This window comes from Vidua chalybeata, chromosome 24 (genome assembly GCF_026979565.1).
Source record: "Vidua chalybeata isolate OUT-0048 chromosome 24, bVidCha1 merged haplotype, whole genome shotgun sequence".
Lineage (NCBI taxonomy): Eukaryota > Metazoa > Chordata > Aves > Passeriformes > Viduidae > Vidua > Vidua chalybeata.
This window is the reverse complement of record NC_071553.1, coordinates 1301569-1320200: the sequence shown is the minus strand read 5'-3', so window position 1 is coordinate 1320200 and position 18632 is coordinate 1301569. Positions and strand designations below refer to the sequence as shown.

The window sequence follows — 18632 nt, the reverse complement described above, 5'->3', positions numbered from 1 at the left end:
GGTGTGGGATGGAGGGAAAGCAGGGAATCATCTCCAGCATGAGCACTGCCTGAGCTGTGCTTGCAGGCAGGCTTGGCTATGGCCTGATGTCTTTGGAGTATCTAGCAAGAAGGAAAAAGCATCAGAGGCTAGAAGTTCAGGGAGCCTTTTCATTCCAGCTCCTAATTGGCATATGTGAATAACAAGGGTGGTTTCATTCCTTATGTAAGGAGTTCCATAGTGGCAGCTACTCTTTGCCATGTGAATACAGACCATGGGAATATGGTCTTTGCCTAAAGAACAGACCAGTAAGAATAGGCAAGAGACCAGCAGGGAGAAATTGTAGAAATGCACATCGGTTGCTTTGCTGGATCTTTGTGCTAAGAGGAATTCAAAAGGACTGCAGCTTAGCTGCTGAGCTGTATTTTGTTCATGTCACACTTCTCTGTCTTTATCTCTCACTTGTTAAAAACTCTTTGAATTTCTTTAGGAACCAAGATTGGCACAAAACTGCAGCTACTTGAGATTATTGTTGTAATTATTGTTGTATTTATTAGTTATCTTGATTGCTGCTGATTGGGCAGTGAGGAGTAGTGTATGTGTTAAAGAGCTGGAGTCTGTAGAACTTACTTGTAAATCTTTCGCAGGTGCCACCAGTTTTCCCCCTGTTTTCATCGTGGTACAGGGAGGTTCTGGGATGGTGTAGGGGATGTCTCCCCATGCCTGCCCGTTCCCTTACCCACTGCTTGTCTCTGTAGAACGGCGGCGAGTGCCTGCGCGCGTACGTGTCGGTGGCGCTGGAGCAGATCGCGCAGTGGCACGATGAGCAGGGCCACAACGGGCTCTGGTACGTGATGCAGGTGGTGAGCCAGCTCCTGGACCCACGGACCTCGGAGTTCACCGCTGCCTTTGTGGGCAGACTGGTCTCCACTTTAATTTCAAAAGCCGGGAGTGAGCTGGGAGAGAATCTGGACCAGATCCTGAGAGCCATCCTGAGTAAAATGCAGCAAGCAGAGACACTTAGTGTGATGCAGGTGAGCAGGCTTAGCACCCAGGAGAGTGAGGAGAAGCACAAGGAGAAGAAACTGTCATAATTTTTTTTCATTTTGTGCCTGTTTATGGCTCGTGCAATTGGAGGGTCTGTGTGTCCTGTTGAAGTAGTCAGGAAAATGCCTCCTCTGATCAGGGAATCATGGAATCTCCTGAGTTAGAAGGGACCCAAAAGAATCATTAAGTCCAACTCCTTGGCCCTGCACAGGACACTCCAACAATTTCACTCTGTCCTAACACTCCTTGAGCTCTGGCAGCCTTGGGGGCGTGATCATTCCCTGGGGAGCCTGTTCAGTGCCTGACCACCCTCTGGGAGATACCCAACCTAACCCTCCAGTGACATATCTCCATGCTGTTCCTCAGGTCCAAAATTTTTTGTCAGGTTACAGGGTAAGCGAGATTCTCCTGGATAAGCTGTAATGTACCTTCAGTAGTCCCTCATGCCCTTGTACTTTCAAGCCTTCTTTGGAGGGATAGCAGTTGCCTCAGTAGGAATGTTATTGCAAAGGCAGCATGTGTTTTTGAGTGGATTTGTTCTGTATTCCAATGATAAGTGCCTGGGACTTGAGACAAGATGAGCTTTTGGTGGATGGGAGGCATAGTTGGCCTGAGTGAGGTGAGAGACCAGACTAAGAGCATCACCATCTCTTCTAGCCTTGACCTACTTGTAGTGACACAGTTTTCTGGAGTTTTTTTCCCAGTGGTCTTCATTCTCTCTCCTGTCTTTTTTTTTTTTTTTTTTTTGTCTGTGCCCTCAGTGTAAAACAGCTCATGCTGACTGCCCTGGTTCCTCAGTAGCAGCTGGGGGAAGACATTTTTCTGGCACTGCTGAGCAAGATCCCATCTCTGCCCCCAGTGCAGCACTCAGCTGAGCTTCACTCTGCTCTAACCATTTTATCTTATTTCTCTGATTTTTGGATGTGCATTTTTCAAGCCGGCATGTGGTACCACAATGGCCATTTCAATGCCAGCAAATCTCAGCAGCTTTAGGATTTTTTACCCCTGGATATACTGATGATAATTGTTTGGAATGGCTCTCACTTTGCTTGGTTTTGGATTTAAAAGATACGGAAGTTTAAATCTGAAGCAGTCCCATGCAGCCCTTGTAGCCAAGCATTTTGCAGTGCTGGATTTCTTCCCTGTGTTAGCCTGGAAGGTGGTCCTCTGGAGATGGGCAGCTTTTTCCTGAGGAGGGCTACAGAGATGCCCTCAGACTGGGAGACTGACATTTAGACATACACAGCAAATGAGTTCTGCCCCTGGTCTTTAGGAGTCAGACTGTAAAACTGCATGCTATAACAAAATATTTTCAAAAGTTGTAGTTCTTTCCCTAAAATCATGTTCAAAATGCATTCAGAATTGGGAAGATGCGGCTGAGTGATGATGTGGTGTTTATTTCCTGCATTTGTAGCACAGTGTTTTGCAGCTGGTTGTACTTTCCCTTCCTCCCGGGATTGGTAAGCACAGCCTTCACTCCTGCAGGGAGCTTCAGCTTCCTTCAGTAAGCACAGCTTCACTTCAGCTCCTTAAATATTTGATAAAACATTTCCAGCTATTAAATTATGTACAGCTAACATTGCCTTTCTCCTCCTGCAGTCCCTGATCATGGTGTTTGCTCACTTGGTTCACTCACAACTGGAGCCACTTCTGGAATTCCTGTGCAGCCTGCCTGGCCCCACTGGCAAGCCTGCCTTGGAGTTCGTGATGGCCGAGTGGATGAGCAGGCAGCACCTCTTCTATGGGCAGTATGAAGGCAAAGTCAGGTGGGACCCACAGACACTCCCTGTCAGCTGCCCCCATCCCACTGCCTTTGGGTGCTGGGCGGAGGGAAGGGGAGCTGGCTCAGATGGGAGCAGTGTGTGCCAGCGCTGGGCAGAATTGCTGCTCCCTGCACTGTCAGTTCTGCTCAGGAAAGCTGTGGTAACTGGAGCAAGCTCTGATCTTCCTCATCAGTGCTCCTGCTGCCTTGTGCTCATGTGCTGGAACAGAGACACGAGGGGGAAGGGGGTGTTTCCTGCAAATATGGGGCTGCTTTTGGGATTGAATTTCTGTGAATGAGATCAGATGAGAAGAGTTTCCACATGTGGAATTGCCTTTGTAGACTTCTGTAGAGTTCTGGGGTGTTGTAGAGGGTTTCCTAAGAGAATCTGGTGATTTCTTGTGGATTTGTTGATCTATTAAAAGTCGGTCAAGAAATCAATTGCAACAGTGTTCCCTCCCGTTTGCTGTGGGAGCATGTTTTTTTTTCTGTTGGAGGCTGAATGCTGTATTCCAAAGCATGGGATGCTCTGTATTCATTTAAATTTTCTCACAGCCACTGTATTAGATTTTTCTGGAATTGGGAAGCCTTATAGACCACTCTTAGGGTTCTCACCAGCTGTTAACTCACTTATTAGTGTGTGTTGTTATGTCATTGTTACAGGCTGTCAAATAGCCTGTGAAATAAATAATGAGAAAAAGCAGGTTCAAAATGGAAGTTAGTGAATAATCCTGAAGGACAAGCAGCAGATTTGGGGATCCAGTGCTCTTTTTGGTCACATTTTGTTGGTTTCATCCCTAAGCCTGGTGGTTTATCCCCATTTTGACAATGCAGGCCTGCCAGCAGGATCTCTTGAGGCTTATGGCACAGGTAATAGCCAAGGCTGACCAGGAGAACAAGGTTAAAGGTGATTGCTTAGAGCTGTTTGGGTACAGGTGATGTAACAGGGCTCCACACTGTATTAAACACTTGGATTTGCTTGGTTGTGGTAACATTTAGCATGCATTAGTAAATGCTTGGTATTTCTGTGTCCTGAGGAAAAGCAGGGCCTGCTCTGAGGAGCCTCTTGTTCAGGGTTAGTAGAAGGACCCTGAAGGCAGCTGACACCTCCTGTGTACACAGTCCCCATCCACTGGGGGCATGTTGAATACTGGCTGTGGGGTCTTGGTGAAATGATGGCAAAACTTTGGGCAGCTTGGGGCAGCAGGTAAGACCTGGGTCCAAACCAGCAGAAGTCAGAGCCGTAGTGTGGGAGAGAGGGTGAGAAGTGAAAGCACAAAAAGAGTTCAGTTTCACAGGACTCCAAAACTTCAGTTTGAGATTTGTGGAGCCAAGAAAGAGAGAGATTTGGGGGTGCCAAGCATAGATTGTCAGCCTTGACCTGTAGTCAGCATCATCCTCAATGTGCTTGAAAACAGCATGGAGCTGGAGAAAGTTTGAAATGTGAGCATCAGAGATGGAAAGAACTTGTAAAGGAGAGGAGCAAGCTGGAAGGTCTGAGTGTGGCAGAGCCATGAAGGACCAGAAGTGAAAATGAGCATTGAGACTGGAGAAAGGGGGCAGATAATTGCTACAGATCAGCCAAATTACTGCTTTGTTGCCACTGCTTTTCTCTTAATTCCATCTTCGTGTGCACATGGTGCTGCAGGGGCACATTTAACCTGGTGGCCCTTCTGACCTGGAGAAATCTTTAATATATGTATGGGTGGATATCTGTACTGTTGGTGGTGCTAAATCCAAAGCTTGACGAGTGCCCAGCTTGCTGTGCAGGTCAGGAGCTGAGTCCAGTTTTGGATGCTGACATGAAGCAGGAGACATGGGAAAATTCTGTCATGCTTGTTCTTGGCAAAGATATAGAAGAAAGGGCATCTGGGTGTCTGCTCTGGGGTGTGTTCCCTGTTAGAAAGGGGCTGTGAAAACCAGGCAGTTCAGGGAAATTCTGATCTCTAATTTTCCTATTCTCTGTTCCCAGCTCTGTAGCACTGTGCAAACTCCTGCAGTATGGCATCAACACAGATGACAAGAGACTTCAGGACATTAGGGTGAAGGGAGAAGAAATATTTAATATGGATGAGGGAATTCGGACACGATCCAAGTCAGCCAAAAGTAAGTAATCATTTTGCTGTGTTTAGCAGGGTTTTTTCTGTAAGTAGATGCCATGAAAGGCCTTAAATAGGTCTGGCAGATCACACAGAGCTGTGGGAGATAGTTCCTGCAGAAGGCACGTGTTGGTTTATAGAGCTAATTCATATATCATGTACTTAATAGATCTCTTTACCTGTATCTATTTACCTTAATTCCGCCAAAGACTGATTTGGAGGACTCCTGATGTCTGATTTAATATAACTGGATGAAGTTATTATGGGATGGGGAGTTCTTCACTGCTGTTTTGCATCATGAGACTGAATTGATATTTCTGGATGCCTGGTAGCTTCTCTGAGAGGAAAATGTCTTTAGTGCATGCAGAGATTTTAAAAAAGGGGTGTCTTTTTCAATGAGACACCTTCACAAAAAGCAGTGATTCGACCAGCTAGAGTTTTCTTTTAAGGAAAGCTTGGCCAATTTCCTGCATAAGACTTGTCTTATTTTTAATAAGTTGAACCCAAGGTCTTTGACTGGAGGTTGCTGTTGAGATTAATCTTTTAAATTAAAGAGAGCAGAGCCCTGGCAGTTTTTCCTGAGGACTGAGCTCCAGGGGCAGGACACTCGGGGACTGCTGTCCTCAGCCATCAGTCAGACCTTGGTTGTGCCACTTGCTATGCTAGAGCTCGTGTGACCAGTGGTGGGATGGGATGTGGAGGCTGTACAGATCCAAACTGGGAGCCTCTCCAGACCGTCGGTCCTCCTTGAGCCTTCAGCTGCCATGGGCTTGGGATCTGCAGTGATGCAGTGAAGGACTAAGGCGACAGCTAAGGAGATGAATAGGGGCAAGCACTAGGGATTTAAGAGGTGAGTGGTGGTCACAAGTCACTTGCTACCTGATTATTCTTGGCTTAAAAAAACCCATACCAATGAAGGTCAGGCAGAAAAATGGCAACTGCCAGCATTTGAGTTAAACAAAGATTAATACTAGCATTAGTAAGAATTAAAACTAATGCCCCCAGATTTTTTATTTGATAGGATCTTTACTTTTGTAATTAAGAACAAATACACTGTCTAGCTGTCCCTATGGAATAGTTAAGCCCTGCCGGAACACCAGTAAGGAAGAGTTGGAGCTTACAGTGCCTCAGAAGGGCCAAGAGCCATGCCTGGGAGCATGCACTGCTTATTTACCTGAAAGCATTGGAGGATGTGTAAATGGACTTCAGGAAAGAAAGGTTGACTCCAGATGACTCTATTAAGCAGCCTGCAGGAGTAGAGTCACACATTCATTCAGCTGAAGATTTTCCCCCTGCCTCCTCTTTACTCAGCATATGCAACATTGATACTGCATTGAGATCTTTGGGAATGTAGCTCTGAGGGTATATGGAAAGAAGCTTTGGGGGTTTTATGTCAGTTGGTTTTTTGTTAGGGAGATTGGGAGAGAAAAATCCCACCTCTACAAAAAAGGGCCTGTTTTATAACTTTTAATTAGAAGCAACATGAATATGTGTATTTTTTTCTCTTACAGATCCTGAGCGCTGGACAAACATTCCTTTGTTAGTAAAAATCTTAAAATTAATAATAAATGAACTCTCTAATGCCATGGAAGCAAATGCATCTAGACAGTCAACTGCAGATTGGAGCCAAGGTAAAATACTGGGTTTGCTTTTTCCCTTTGCATGGCTTAAATCTACTTGATCTTCTCTTGAGAAGAATTTCTGGTATAGGAACTTTGTAGGATACATTATTTATTGTCACAAAGTCTTGACTGGTGATCCAGAGGATCATAGAATCACAGAATCCCAGGCTGGTTTGGGTTTGAAAGGACCTTAAAGCTCATTCTGTTCCACCCCCTGCTATGGAGAGGGACACCTTCCACTAGCCCAGGTTGCTCCAAGCTCTGTCCAGCCTGGCCTTGGACACTTCCAGGGATCCAGGGGCAGCCACAGCTGCTCTGGGCACCCTGTGCCAGGGCCTCCCCACCCTCACAGGGAAGAATTCTTTCCCAGTGTCCCACCTAACCCTTCCCTCTGGCAGTGGGAAACCATTCCTCTTTGTCGAAGTCCCTCTCCAGATCTCTTGTTTTGTTGTACAGTTCATCATTAGGACAAGATTTCTTCCTTCCCTGTGCTGTATTAAGTGCTACCAATCTCTTCCAGGTAAAAATAAATGAAATGGGAGAATAAGATCAGTCAGTGTTGTGTATCCTTAGACCTAGAAATTCTTTTGGGCTAGTTTGGAAGATGGGATCTGGCCATGTACAAATAAAATTACCCTTTCATGGTCTATCTGGTTTGCCTTTCTTCCTACTTCAAGTATCCATTCTTGCTGTTGCCTTTTGCTTGGCTCCAGTTCTGGAATCATTCCAAAAGGATAAGGAGGATTGTAGGTGTTTCTCTTCATCCACCCACACATGCCTACAAACTCCAGTCCCCCATAGAGTGATCACAGACCTCTGGGACCTCTTGGATTTGGATAATTTCTAGATTTTTTTTTTTTTCTAAACAGATGATTCAAATGATATGTGGGAGGATCAGGAAGAAGATGAGGATGAAGATGAAGGCTTAGCAGGACAGTTCTTGTCAGATATTCTTTCCACAAACAAGTATGGTGAGTAACAGCTTGAAAGTCCTTCTTCAAAGCAATAATCAAGTAGGTGACATCCTAGTCAAAGTTTCCTTCCCTTGCCAGCAGCAAAACAAAGGCTGCAGGCATGGGGAAGGAATTCTGCTCTGGGATTGTGAATAAGGACTTTCTGGAGAAGCCATGGCTTTGAGCAACATGTGATTAAATTGCTGCATTATAAATAACATCACCTGGGAGTCCACATACTTGCACAGGCTTCACACTTGGGAGGTTCCTGCAGGTATTTCTTCTAAAGAGAAAATTGCTGCTTGTGGGAATGTGCCCCTTGTTGACGGAGTAAAGAAGTTACTCTTTGTCTCCTTAAAAAGGAAAAAAGCTCAGAAGTTTCTCTCTTCAGTTTGGTTAAAAGACACCTCATAGGACCATGGAGACTTCACCTCAAACTTAAGGATAGCTAATTGGACAGAAGCCAAAAAGTCTCGCTTAAGCAGTTCACTAGAAAAAGAAGAGAACAAAAGAAGTAAATGGCTTTTGTGAAGTGTTTTAGCAGGAGAAAGAACCTCTTGCCTTGGCTCGGTTTTTCTCTGTAAAGAGCTTTTTTATTTTGCCTTTTATAAAAACTTTTTGTTTCCAACACTGTCACAAGAGCCATCCTACTTCTTTTATGCCACTTGAGGTAGCTGAGCTAGCAAAGGTATAATGCTTATTTCTGAGAGCTTATAAGTCTTGGCTTGAAGAGAAAAAGCATTAGCTGCTCAAGGTGTAGGTGTGACCTCAGCGTGACGGTGTCCTAGGGATGGGTGAGCGCGTTTGTGGAGAGACCTTGAGGAACAAGTGCTGCCTAAAGAGATGAGCGGGTGCATCATCTCTCAGGTTCATGTAGCCTCAGAAGGGAGAACTTTACAGGGAAACAGCGAAGGACACTGCTCACATTAGCTCAGAACTGACAGTGTCACCCTCACACGGGATTAAGGCAGAAGATCCTGGTGCATGGAAGTCCCAAACCTGCCTGTGAGTGTCCCATGTGTGCTTGGCTCACCTGCGTGTTCCTCAAGCCTCCACTGACCCTGGTTCTGGGCTTCAGTGGTTTCTATCACATGACCTAAAGGAGTGAATATTCTGGATACAATTTTCTTTTTTCCCAGCAGTGCTGAAACTATTTACTTTTGGATCCTTGGGTTTCAGTAGCTTAATAGAAAATTTCCTGAGATAGTCTGCTCTTTTTAATGTTAAAACCTGCTGATTTGCCTCTGACAGATGAAGATTACTATGAAGATGATGAAGAGGATGATCCAGATGCATTAAAGGACCCTCTTTACCAAATAGATCTCCAGGTGATGCTCTAGAATGAAGGGTTTTATCAGATTCCAATCATTCTCTATAAACTTTAATTTTTTAAGTGTTGTACTTTAACAAATACATAAGCACTGGAAACACCAGTTATTGTCATCCAGAAGGCACTCTGTTAATTGAATTTACTTTGGAAAGGGCCAATGTCCCAAGAATTTCTGGAGCTATTTTTCCTTATCATTAATATCTATAACATGGAAATGTGAATGAACAAACTCTTTGAACAGAGGGAGATGAGACTTTTCTACCTGTGAGCTTTACTGCTACTGGTAGAAGTCAGGAGTAGGTTGGAGAGTGAACATGACAGAATTTCATATTCCACTTGGAGATGCTTCCACCCAGTCAGCCCCTGTGTTACCCTTTGCTCCTGCTTTTCCCACCATCTGCAGCTGTTGATGGGCCCTTCCCTCTGCTCCCATCCTTTTTTCCTCTGCTCCAACCCTTCCCTCTGGTTCCACTCCTCCTCCTGCACCACTCCTTTCCGTTCCCTTCAGTCCCGGGGTGTTACTTGGTGCATGTTGGGATGTGTCTCCTGACACGTGGGAGCAGCAGGATTTCCCAGGAGGGTGGTGCTGACAGGGTGTTTCTGTCCCTCCCAGGCCTATCTCACCGACTTCCTGTGCCAGTTTGCACAGCAGCCCTGCTATGCCATGTTCTCTGACCACCTCAACGACAACGAGAAGCGAGTGCTGCAGGCCATCGGGATATAGACCCACTCCAGAGACCACACCTGCCAGATCTGAACAATAGGTTCTTTTTGGCTAATTCCACGTTTTATGATAGGACATAAAACATTTTCCAGTGTCTGCCTGCCTCGTTCCAGGTCGACAATGGCCTCGTTGTTTTGAGCCTCATCTTAACGCACATCTAAGGTTGCTAAGGAAAGGAATCCTGAGAAAGGATCATTGCACATTGGTCTCACCACAGGAGCACTTTCATTTTCCACAGTAACTTTCCAAGAAGTTCTTAAAGATAAAAATAATGTGTCCTTAATATTTTTAAAAGGAAACTGTCTCTACCTGTGAAGAGGCACTTTCAGTTTCCCACAGCACAGTTCAACAGGGAAAGGAACCGGGTCACTTATGGATTGCTTGAGAAGTGGGAAGGTTGTTCCTCTTGGCTGCTGTTCCTCCTCACGTAACACAGGGTAAATATCTTGATCCTACAACGTGACTTCTTTTATAGAACCACAGACTCTTTTCAGAGCTGCCTGGATGGGATGGAGCCTGTTCACAGGAGTTTGGAGGGGAAGCTAAGACAAGGAGCCTGAGTGTGTATCTTCTTTCCTGGTGTGGATGGGGCTCTGTCGCTCACGTCATGGGAGCAGTTCTTCACTAACACTTGGGTGTGCACATGCTCAGAGGAAGCCATCACTTAAATTTCTGTTCCTGTGGCATGTGGCTATGAAAGACTGGTTTTCTGGAACACAAGGAGCCACAGTTTTTAGGGGAAAAAAACAAACTGATTGTATTTAACAGATTTACTCCATGACAGCCACTCTGAACTACTTTGCTTTTTTCACACTCCTGTGTGTATTTTTATAGAGTGGTAAAATAACATTTGCAAATTGATTTCCCCATGAGAACAGTGTGATGTATCTCACAACACCTCTCTGCCTTTGGTTCCCTTTCGGGGAAAATGAAATAAAACTATTAAAATGTACATTGGTATCTTTCTTATAAAACAGATTTAAAAGGAACTTGTGCTTGTTTCCTGAAGTCACTTTTTAAAGACATATTTCTCCTTAGGACACGTTCTGTATGTGCTGCCAGAGGATATTGGGGTGTTTCATGGGAGTCACCTGGACAGAAAGGGAGTCCTGTGCTGTATGTATCTGCTGCTTAAAATGGGCTGAGCCATTACAGTTTCCTTTTAAGAAAGGCACTTGCTGTTCCTTTGTGGAATCATTTGCTTCGACATTGTATCAAAACCTCCATAACCTGGAGTCCTTCTGTCTCTCACTGGTCTCACCTTGTGCCTGACAGTGAGCAGAGCCAGGGGGGAACCCCTATCCCCTGCAGACTCCTCTGAGCCAATCTCAATTTTTTGAGTGCCTAACTATATGAGAAGCAGAGTTTGAAGCCTGATTTTTATGTGTCTGATAAGGTACAAGCTCTTCCCATGCCTTTGAGTCTCAGTGTCTTTCTTCCCTGAGGATTCTCTGGTCTGTAAGAATATGTAACAAACAGGGTGCCCTGACCCTCCTGTCATACAGTCCAGTAGGAGTTTTGTTCTGAGGCCTTTGCCTCTCAGCTTCCACTGAAAGGCCCAACAAGTTAAACCAAACAGTGCAGTTTTGAAAACCTACCAAGAAGCTGATGGCTGTGTCCACATGGCTGTTCCAGAAGGATCAGGAGTGTCCTCAGAGGAGTTGGTCCCAGTTCTGGGAAGAGGCAGGACCAGCTTTTTTTGCGTGTGCATCAGCAGCAAAGGCACAAACCCAGCCATCCATACTTGGACAAAAGTGGATGTCAGACATCTGGAAGCATCAAGGTGTGTTCAGGGTGTCAGGAGTAAACAGCACACTGAAGGCTGGTTAGCCTGGGCTCACAGAGGTGCTGCTGGGGGTTCATGTGCACTCCAGTGGGAGCTGGAGCTGCAATCTTGTGCCTCAAGGAGGGGCTTTAGCCAGGTCAGAGGGTTGATTTAAACAAGTCCATGAAAAATGAGGCTGACATTAGTACTGACACTGAAATAAATCTAAAGGTGTCTGTGTCATTGTAAGTTCGAAAAGATGGATGGGTCAGTGCCATGTTCCTGCTGGAGCTCATCTGCGTTTTGGGTAAAAACAGCTTTGATTTGCAGTTATCAGTGTTTTTTCAAGGAGTGTGAGAAGGGAAGGATGGGGGGGATAAGTGGTATTGTCTCTGTGTGTAAAGATTCACTTACCTGAGTTTCCCACAGCACAGATGGACAGAAAAAAGGCACTGTGTCCCTTACAGATTGCTTGAGAAGTGGGAAGGTTATTCCTCTTGGCTCTGCGCTCTCCCTCCTCCATCCTCTGCTCGGATGCAGCCTGAGCTGGCGGGCATGGTGCTGCTGCATGGCAGCTGAAGCCTGGGACCAGCCCAAGGGGCAGGACTGGCACAGCGATGGTGTGGTTGTGCAGCAACTATTGCCAGCACCCTCACCGTGTGCAGGGTGGCCTTGGCAAGAAATACTGTGACTCAAGCAATCCCTAGGACGAGGCTGGATAGGATCTGAGAGAGTGCACGAGGGAGATGGTGTGAGGGACCTCAGCAAAGTCCTGCTGGTGCTCACGACTTTGTTGCTTTTCTGCTTAATCACTGTCATCTTTCCTAATAAAATTCTGAAGGCTCGCTCTGTGATGTGTCTTTATACAAGGATTATGTTTGCTGCAGGAATTGTGCCAAAAAAACTCTGACCAGTAACACGTGATTGCTCGGGGTGGAAACTGCTGGACTTTGCAAAGCAGTGTCTGAGCTCTGGTTTTGAGGTGCAGCACCACTTGTGTTGTCTGCTGTTGCAAAGAAACTAAACTAATAGTCAAAGAGGTGACTGCAACCATTTAAAGAAACATAAACTAAGGAAAAGCAAAGGATGGGCTGTGGGCAACTGCACAGCCGAGAGCACATGCCACTGCTGCCTTGGTGCCTGGCACGCATATCCCGCTCAGGACTCCTCTGCGGGTATGAACTGGCCACGTTTGCTCCCTGTTTACTCCGGAGAGTAGCACGAAGCTCCGACCCCACGGACCGTGTTAAACCAGCGAACCGCCAGCTCGGACCCTGGAATGAGACTTCATGCATATTCATCAGTATTGTTCTTTTTTGGGAGTGGAGTTTTTTGAATTAACAAATAAACTCTAGTAATGCAGCATCCCGCCTGGCTCCCCCGTCTTTACCGGGCAGCGCCGGTACCGGCTGGGCCCGGCGGGCTCGGCCCCGCCCCGGCCTCGAAGGCGCCACTTGGAGCTCCTTAGGGGCGGTCGGGCCCCCCGCCCCTCTCGCGGTGCATGCTGGGGGCTGTAGTCCAGGGGTTGGCAGCTGCCAGGCCAGCGCGCCGGGCGCGATGCACGCCGGGAGTTGTGGTCTGACTGCTGGACCGCAGGCGCGCCGGAAGGCGGACGCGCGGGGCGGGGCACGCCGGGAGCTGTAGTCCAGGGGGGCAGGGGTGGGCTATGGCGGCGGCCGCGGCCCCGGCGGGCGGCGCGGGGCGCTCGAAGGTGGCCCCGAGCGTGGACTTCGACCACAGCTGCTCGGACAGCGTCGAGTACCTCACCCTCAACTTCGGGCCCTTCGAGACCGTGCACCGCTGGCGCCGCCTCCCACCCTGCGACGAGTTCGTGGGGGCCCGGTGAGCTAGGGAGCGGACGGGATGGTTGGAGGGGGGCTCCCGGCGCCTCTGACCTGTCCGTGCCGCCCGCAGGCGCAGCAAACACACTGTGGTGGCTTATCGGGATGCGATCTACGTGTTCGGCGGGGACAACGGGTAAGGGGAGCCGGCAGCGCCGGGATTGAGGGGAACGGGGTGTGAGGGGAGGTAGGTGTGAGGGGAGATGGGTGTGAGGGGAACGGGGTGTGAGGGGAGCAGGGCTGAGGGTCCGTGGCCGCCCCTGTCCGACCCCCGGCCTGGCTCAGCCGCTTCTCCCGTCCCTCCCCGCAGGAAGACGATGCTGAACGATCTGCTGCGCTTCGACGTGAAGGACTGCTCGTGGTGCAGGTGGGTAGCGCGGCCCCTCGCCATCCCTGGTCGCTGGCAGGGCCGGGACACGCCGCGGCTTCCCTCAGCACCTCGGGCTGGGTGTACAAGTTTGTGGCACTACCCGAGTACCCGAGAGGAAGTGTCACCTCCGCCCAGCGCTGTCACAGCTGCTCCCTGCCAGCCTGCTGTGTGCTGGGCCATCGGGGTTATCGATCCTGCCCCAGGGGAGGCCGGGCAGCACAGCGAGGGAGGACCAGGGTCTCTTCTGTTCCTGCAGCTTGTGGGAGGGCAGAGGGACTGGCTGTGCTGCACCTCTGGGGCCAGGGAAGGTGCCAGGGGTCCTCACACCTTTCTTGGCTCCTTTGCTCTGCGGTAGGCAGCCTGTCTTATCTCACCTGTGTCTCACTTTCCAGCTGTACCAAATAGATTTCAGAAGCAGCATGTTTGTAACCATTTATTTCTGTTCCATAAAATCTTAGTGCAATCACCTATCCAAAACCAGTGAAACACTCAGGAACAAAAGAATAACTTCTAACAGTTGTTTCTTTTCTGAGTCTACACAGTAGCTCTGAGTGCCGAAAGCACAAGCAGAGTGTTTGACTGCTGCTGTTGTAACCCGTGCAGGGCTTTCACGACGGGGACGCCGCCGGCACCACGGTACCACCACTCCGCCGTGGTCTACGGGAGCAGCATGTTCGTTTTTGGTAAGGCAGCAGCAGGTTGTATTAGAAGTGGTAGATGTGCTGCTGTACTGGTTTGGAAAAAGAATGAGAGATCTTTAGGAGATGTCAAAGATCTCATTCAGTAGCAAATCCAGTACTTTTCATGGCTGTGATTTCAACTTTAGTTTGGAAAGATGGCGCTGTTTTGTTTAAAGTAAAGACGACTTGAAGCTCATTACCATAATGATTCTTTAGGAGAAGGAGTGGAAGAGAAGTCTCCTTCTGTAGCGGTCTGTTAGACAAACGTTTCATGCAATCTGAAATTTCTCCTAATGCAACACCTGCGAGTGTGTGTGCTCCATTGCTTGGGAGGCTAATGGAATTCTTGTTGTCCAGGTGGTTATACTGGAGATATCTATTCCAATTCTAACCTGAAGAATAAAAACGACCTCTTTGAGTATAAGTTTGCAACCGGGCAGTGGACAGAGTGGAAGACTGAGGGAAGGTAAGAGCTGGTATCATTGCCTCCTGCTTTAGGGGACTGAGGGTAGCTTGGCATCATTTCACATGGCACAGTCAGACCTAGTTACAGAGCTCATGTTAGGGCTGCAGCATGATTGCTGCTCTGCTTTCTCAATTAGCATTTTTTGGTTCTACAGCAGTTTTTTTGGAAGGTCTCCATTCCAGAATGCACCATAATGGAAATTTGTCCAAAATCTACTCTTCTTGTTTCAGGTCCATGACAGAAGGAATGGGAGCAAAGGGAGTTGGGTTTTTTTTCCTGAATTGTTTCAGTTTCAAGGATAGTTTGGAAATTGTTGATTCCTCATGAAGAAAAGGGGTCCTGAGATTCAGTGTTCCAAGGAAAATCAAAATCACTGACACATTGCTTCCTAAAGTTGACTCTGTGCACATTTCAGAATGCCATTTCTTACAGTGATTGTGATCCAACTCTTAGTGTTTTTTACAAGGGCCTGAACAGGATAAGGGGGAATGGCCTTACACTGGCAAAGCAGGGTTAGATGGAATACTGGGAGGGAAATCTTGGCTGTGAGGTTGGTGAGGCCCTGGCATAGGTTGCCCGGAGCAGCTGTGGCTGCCCCATCCCTGGAAGTGTCCAAGGCCAGGTTAGATGGGACTTGGAGCAACCTGGGATAGTGGAAGGTGTCCCTGCCCATGGCAAAGGGTGGAACTGGATGGGCTTTAAGGTCTCTTTCTACCCCAAACATTTCTGTGTTTATCACTCCCCAGTAAGAGTCATGTGGTGTCTTTACCTGCAGTCCTATACACAGCTGAAGCTTCTAGAATGCTGGTTTCAGTGGGGAGAGGGAAGGGAACATTTGTTATTTTGATTTGTGGAGAGGGATGTGGAATGTTCCATCCATTCTTGTGTTACTGTTGCTCACCTCTGATGAGCACGCTATAAGAATGGAGATGTATTAGTAATTTCTCTTTCTGGTTATTTCTGGTAACTTGGGACATTTTTGAGAGTAATTCTTACTTAGTTTACTCACATTCTGCTTGTTGTTCCCCAGAGTTAGTGTTCATGCTTCACAATGACCTCAGATAAGCCAACAGATGCCTTGTGGCATCACAGGTTTGTTCAACCTGGCTGATTTAGTTGAAACAGCAAAGATTGTGGAAGAAAAACCATAGGTTTGATCTTTCATTGTGGGCACTACATCCTGGGAACGACCCTGAATGATCCCAAATGAGTATCCTGAGCTCTGTCCTGGTCTCGTTTCTGTGTTTCTTCTGCTTAGTCTGTGGGAACATGTGTGGGATGTTCATAGCCAGAGTTGATTGCCACCTTGCTCTACCAGTGATGCTATGAATTTTCCCATTATTTAACTACTTTATGCAAAATACTTTAAGAGATTTGAGTCATGGCAAGGAATTACTTGGGATTTTTTTTCTTTTGTTTTTCCTGTCTGCATTAAGGTAGTTTCTCTCCATTGAAAGCAGCAGAGTACAAAACTAATACATGCCTTCAGAGGCTCACTCAGTGTTTGGAGGGCACATGGCAGAAACGATTTTGTGTAGGGGACTTTCTTCTTTTTCTCACCTGTGCATTTTAGCTCTTAGATTCTTCTGCAGCCCCTCTGCAGCTGCAGAGGAAAAATTGTCTGCATGTTCTTCCTTGCAGGTTGCCAGTGGCCAGGTCGGCTCACGGTGCAACAGTGTACAGTGACAAGCTGTGGATCTTTGCTGGATACGATGGCAACGCACGGTATGGGGCACTGTCACCCTCTCCTTGGCTGCTTTTGTGAAATCCCAGCCCCTCAGTTTCCACCACTGTAGAGACATTTCCATGTTCTAAGAGATGTAAACACTCAACTAGAGCTTTGCAAACCCAGTCTGTTGTTGAGCATTGCACTTTTGCAATTCACTGGTTCATCTTCAAATAAGCGTGTGCTTAAAGCCTAAAGATCTGGTTACTCAGAGTGGCTGTGGATGTATAATTTGACAGTGTGCTTGGTTGTAAGGCTGCAAAATGATATTTGGAATTTGGCAAATGTACATTTCTTAAACGATCCCCAGCACAAGCTGGCTTGGTGTTGCTGAATACTTAGAGAGCAAAGCCTGGATTTGCTTTGAAATCGTCTGAGAGAACTAAGAGCAGCGTGTCAGTTTTTTCTCAGAAATCTCTGGAAATATGTAATATTTAGGTTGAAGGGAGGTGGGATTTTGTATGGGGAAAGACTGTAAAGGAGTGGTGCTAAGATGTTAGAAAGAGTGCTTTGTCTCACAGTAGCTCCTTGCATTTGCTCTTGGTCTGTCAGGGAACAGTCAATTCTGGACATGTCATTTTTTTTCTGTCGTGATGAACTTAAGGAGTAATTTATGATGTATAGTATTTGCATCATGAGAGCACACAGAGATTGTCACACACGAGGAGTTGGGTTGCCTACTCTTTGAGAAGAATCTTCAGAAATGTGTCCAGCTCCACAAAGTCTCCAGGAGAACTGCTGACAATCGGGAATACAGATGGGATGTCTTTGTTAATTCTGGAGGAGAAATTAGTATAAGATGCATGACTCTGTGGGATTGCTCAGTGCCAGCTTAGGGAGTCCCCCAGGGTCTTGGGTAGCTGTAAGGAAGGAGTGGGTGAGAGCAGCTGTCTAATTTATGTTAAGTATGTCAAATCACTTTTAAAAAATGTCTTTTTATGGAACTTGAGCAGATTTGAACAAAGGAAACATCTGTAGTTACTGTGAGTAACTTGTTCTGGGAACAGCACAGTCAGAGATGTTTCAGTTTACCTGCTTCGTCCTCCTTTCTGTTTTTAAGGAAGGATTCAGCCATGTAAATAATTGTTGTGGTCAGTCTCAGTAGTTAACAGGGATGAGCAGAAGGAGCAGGGTAAAAAGGGGTATTTTGTAAAAATCCTGAAGATTAAATAGCTCAAATCCTTAAGCTCCAGACTGAGTTGCTGTATGTAGCTGTTAACTGCAGTGTACTTATAACTAGAAAGATGCTGAAGCAAGCTAGAATGGGGCTGTAAAATTTAGGTATAGGACAAAGGGATTCTAATAATTGTTCTTCTGTCAGTGGAAGTAGGAGATTCTTCCTATGCAGAAGGAGTGTTAATGAAATAGGATTTCTGCCCTTTCAAAACTGCTACAAAAAATGAATTGTTTCAAATCAAGCATTTTTTGTGTTATGGCACAGATTAAATGACATGTGGACAATAGGCCTGCAGGACAGAGAGCTGACCTGCTGGGAAGAGGTAAGAAGCTTTAATTTCAACTAACACATAGAATTCTCTTTTTTTGTTTTAATGCAGAATTATTTAAAATTTCCCATGCTAGACTTCACTGCTCTTTCTGCAGAATGTGTTTTTGATCCACAGTGAAAAGAAAAAGTTCAAATTTGATTTGGTTTGGGTGTTTGGAAAACGAAGTGTGTATGAAAGGGTGATTTTTTTGCTTGTGAATCTGTGAAGTGGACTTGGACTTCCCATGGGGGATTTGCTGTGCCCGCTGTGGAAGGGACTGCATTCCCATTCCGACTGCTGCATTCCCACTCAGACCACTGACACGGACTGGGAACTTGGCTGGCCAGCTGACCAAAGTCCTGATCCTTGCAGTACTGGGAGCTTTAAAAATGTGGCCTCCCAGCCTTTTTATCCAGGGAAAATCAGACATGTAAGCACAGCAGGAGTTGATTTCCTGTCACCAGCTTTACAGGGCCTATGTCATGTGCTCTCCTGGCTGCACCTGTGTCCCGTGGCCCTGCAGCATCCTCAGCACTGTAACAATACATTTGTGATTCTGAACTTAATTACCTTTCAGATTGAACAAAGTGGTGAAATTCCTCCTTCCTGCTGTAATTTTCCCGTGGCAGTTTGCAAAGACAAGATGTTTGTTTTCTCTGGCCAGAGTGGAGCAAAGATTACCAATAATCTCTTCCAGTTTGAATTCAAGGAAAAGATGTAAGTGTAGACAGTTAAGTCGTGCAAAATCCACATAAATCCTTGACTGCCTGAGTTGCGAAAT

The 18632-nt window shown here is 46.6% G+C and overlaps 2 protein-coding genes across 3 annotated transcripts in view; both read left to right on the top strand.

The window, feature by feature from the left end:
• Positions 1-10505, top strand: part of IPO9 (importin 9) — a 39476-nt gene extending 28971 nt beyond the window's left edge. Inside the window, exons 18-24 of the mRNA XM_053963872.1 lie at positions 738-1013; positions 2626-2792; positions 4761-4894; positions 6399-6518; positions 7379-7480; positions 8714-8790; positions 9406-10505. Coding sequence (XP_053819847.1) covers positions 738-1013; positions 2626-2792; positions 4761-4894; positions 6399-6518; positions 7379-7480; positions 8714-8790; positions 9406-9516 — 987 coding nt within the window. The 3' untranslated portion in view covers positions 9517-10505. The remainder of the gene's footprint in view (positions 1-737; positions 1014-2625; positions 2793-4760; positions 4895-6398; positions 6519-7378; positions 7481-8713; positions 8791-9405) is intronic.
• A 2435-nt stretch (positions 10506-12940) lies between these two features.
• LZTR1 (leucine zipper like transcription regulator 1) overlaps positions 12941-18632 on the top strand; it is a 36167-nt gene continuing 30475 nt past the window's right edge. For both annotated transcript variants that reach the window (XM_053963847.1, XM_053963848.1), the window contains exons 1-8: positions 12941-13123; positions 13196-13258; positions 13433-13489; positions 14096-14175; positions 14530-14638; positions 16280-16363; positions 17806-17863; positions 18429-18568. In XM_053963847.1, coding sequence (XP_053819822.1) covers positions 12948-13123; positions 13196-13258; positions 13433-13489; positions 14096-14175; positions 14530-14638; positions 16280-16363; positions 17806-17863; positions 18429-18568 — 767 coding nt within the window. In that variant the 5' untranslated portion in view covers positions 12941-12947. The remainder of the gene's footprint in view (positions 13124-13195; positions 13259-13432; positions 13490-14095; positions 14176-14529; positions 14639-16279; positions 16364-17805; positions 17864-18428; positions 18569-18632) is intronic.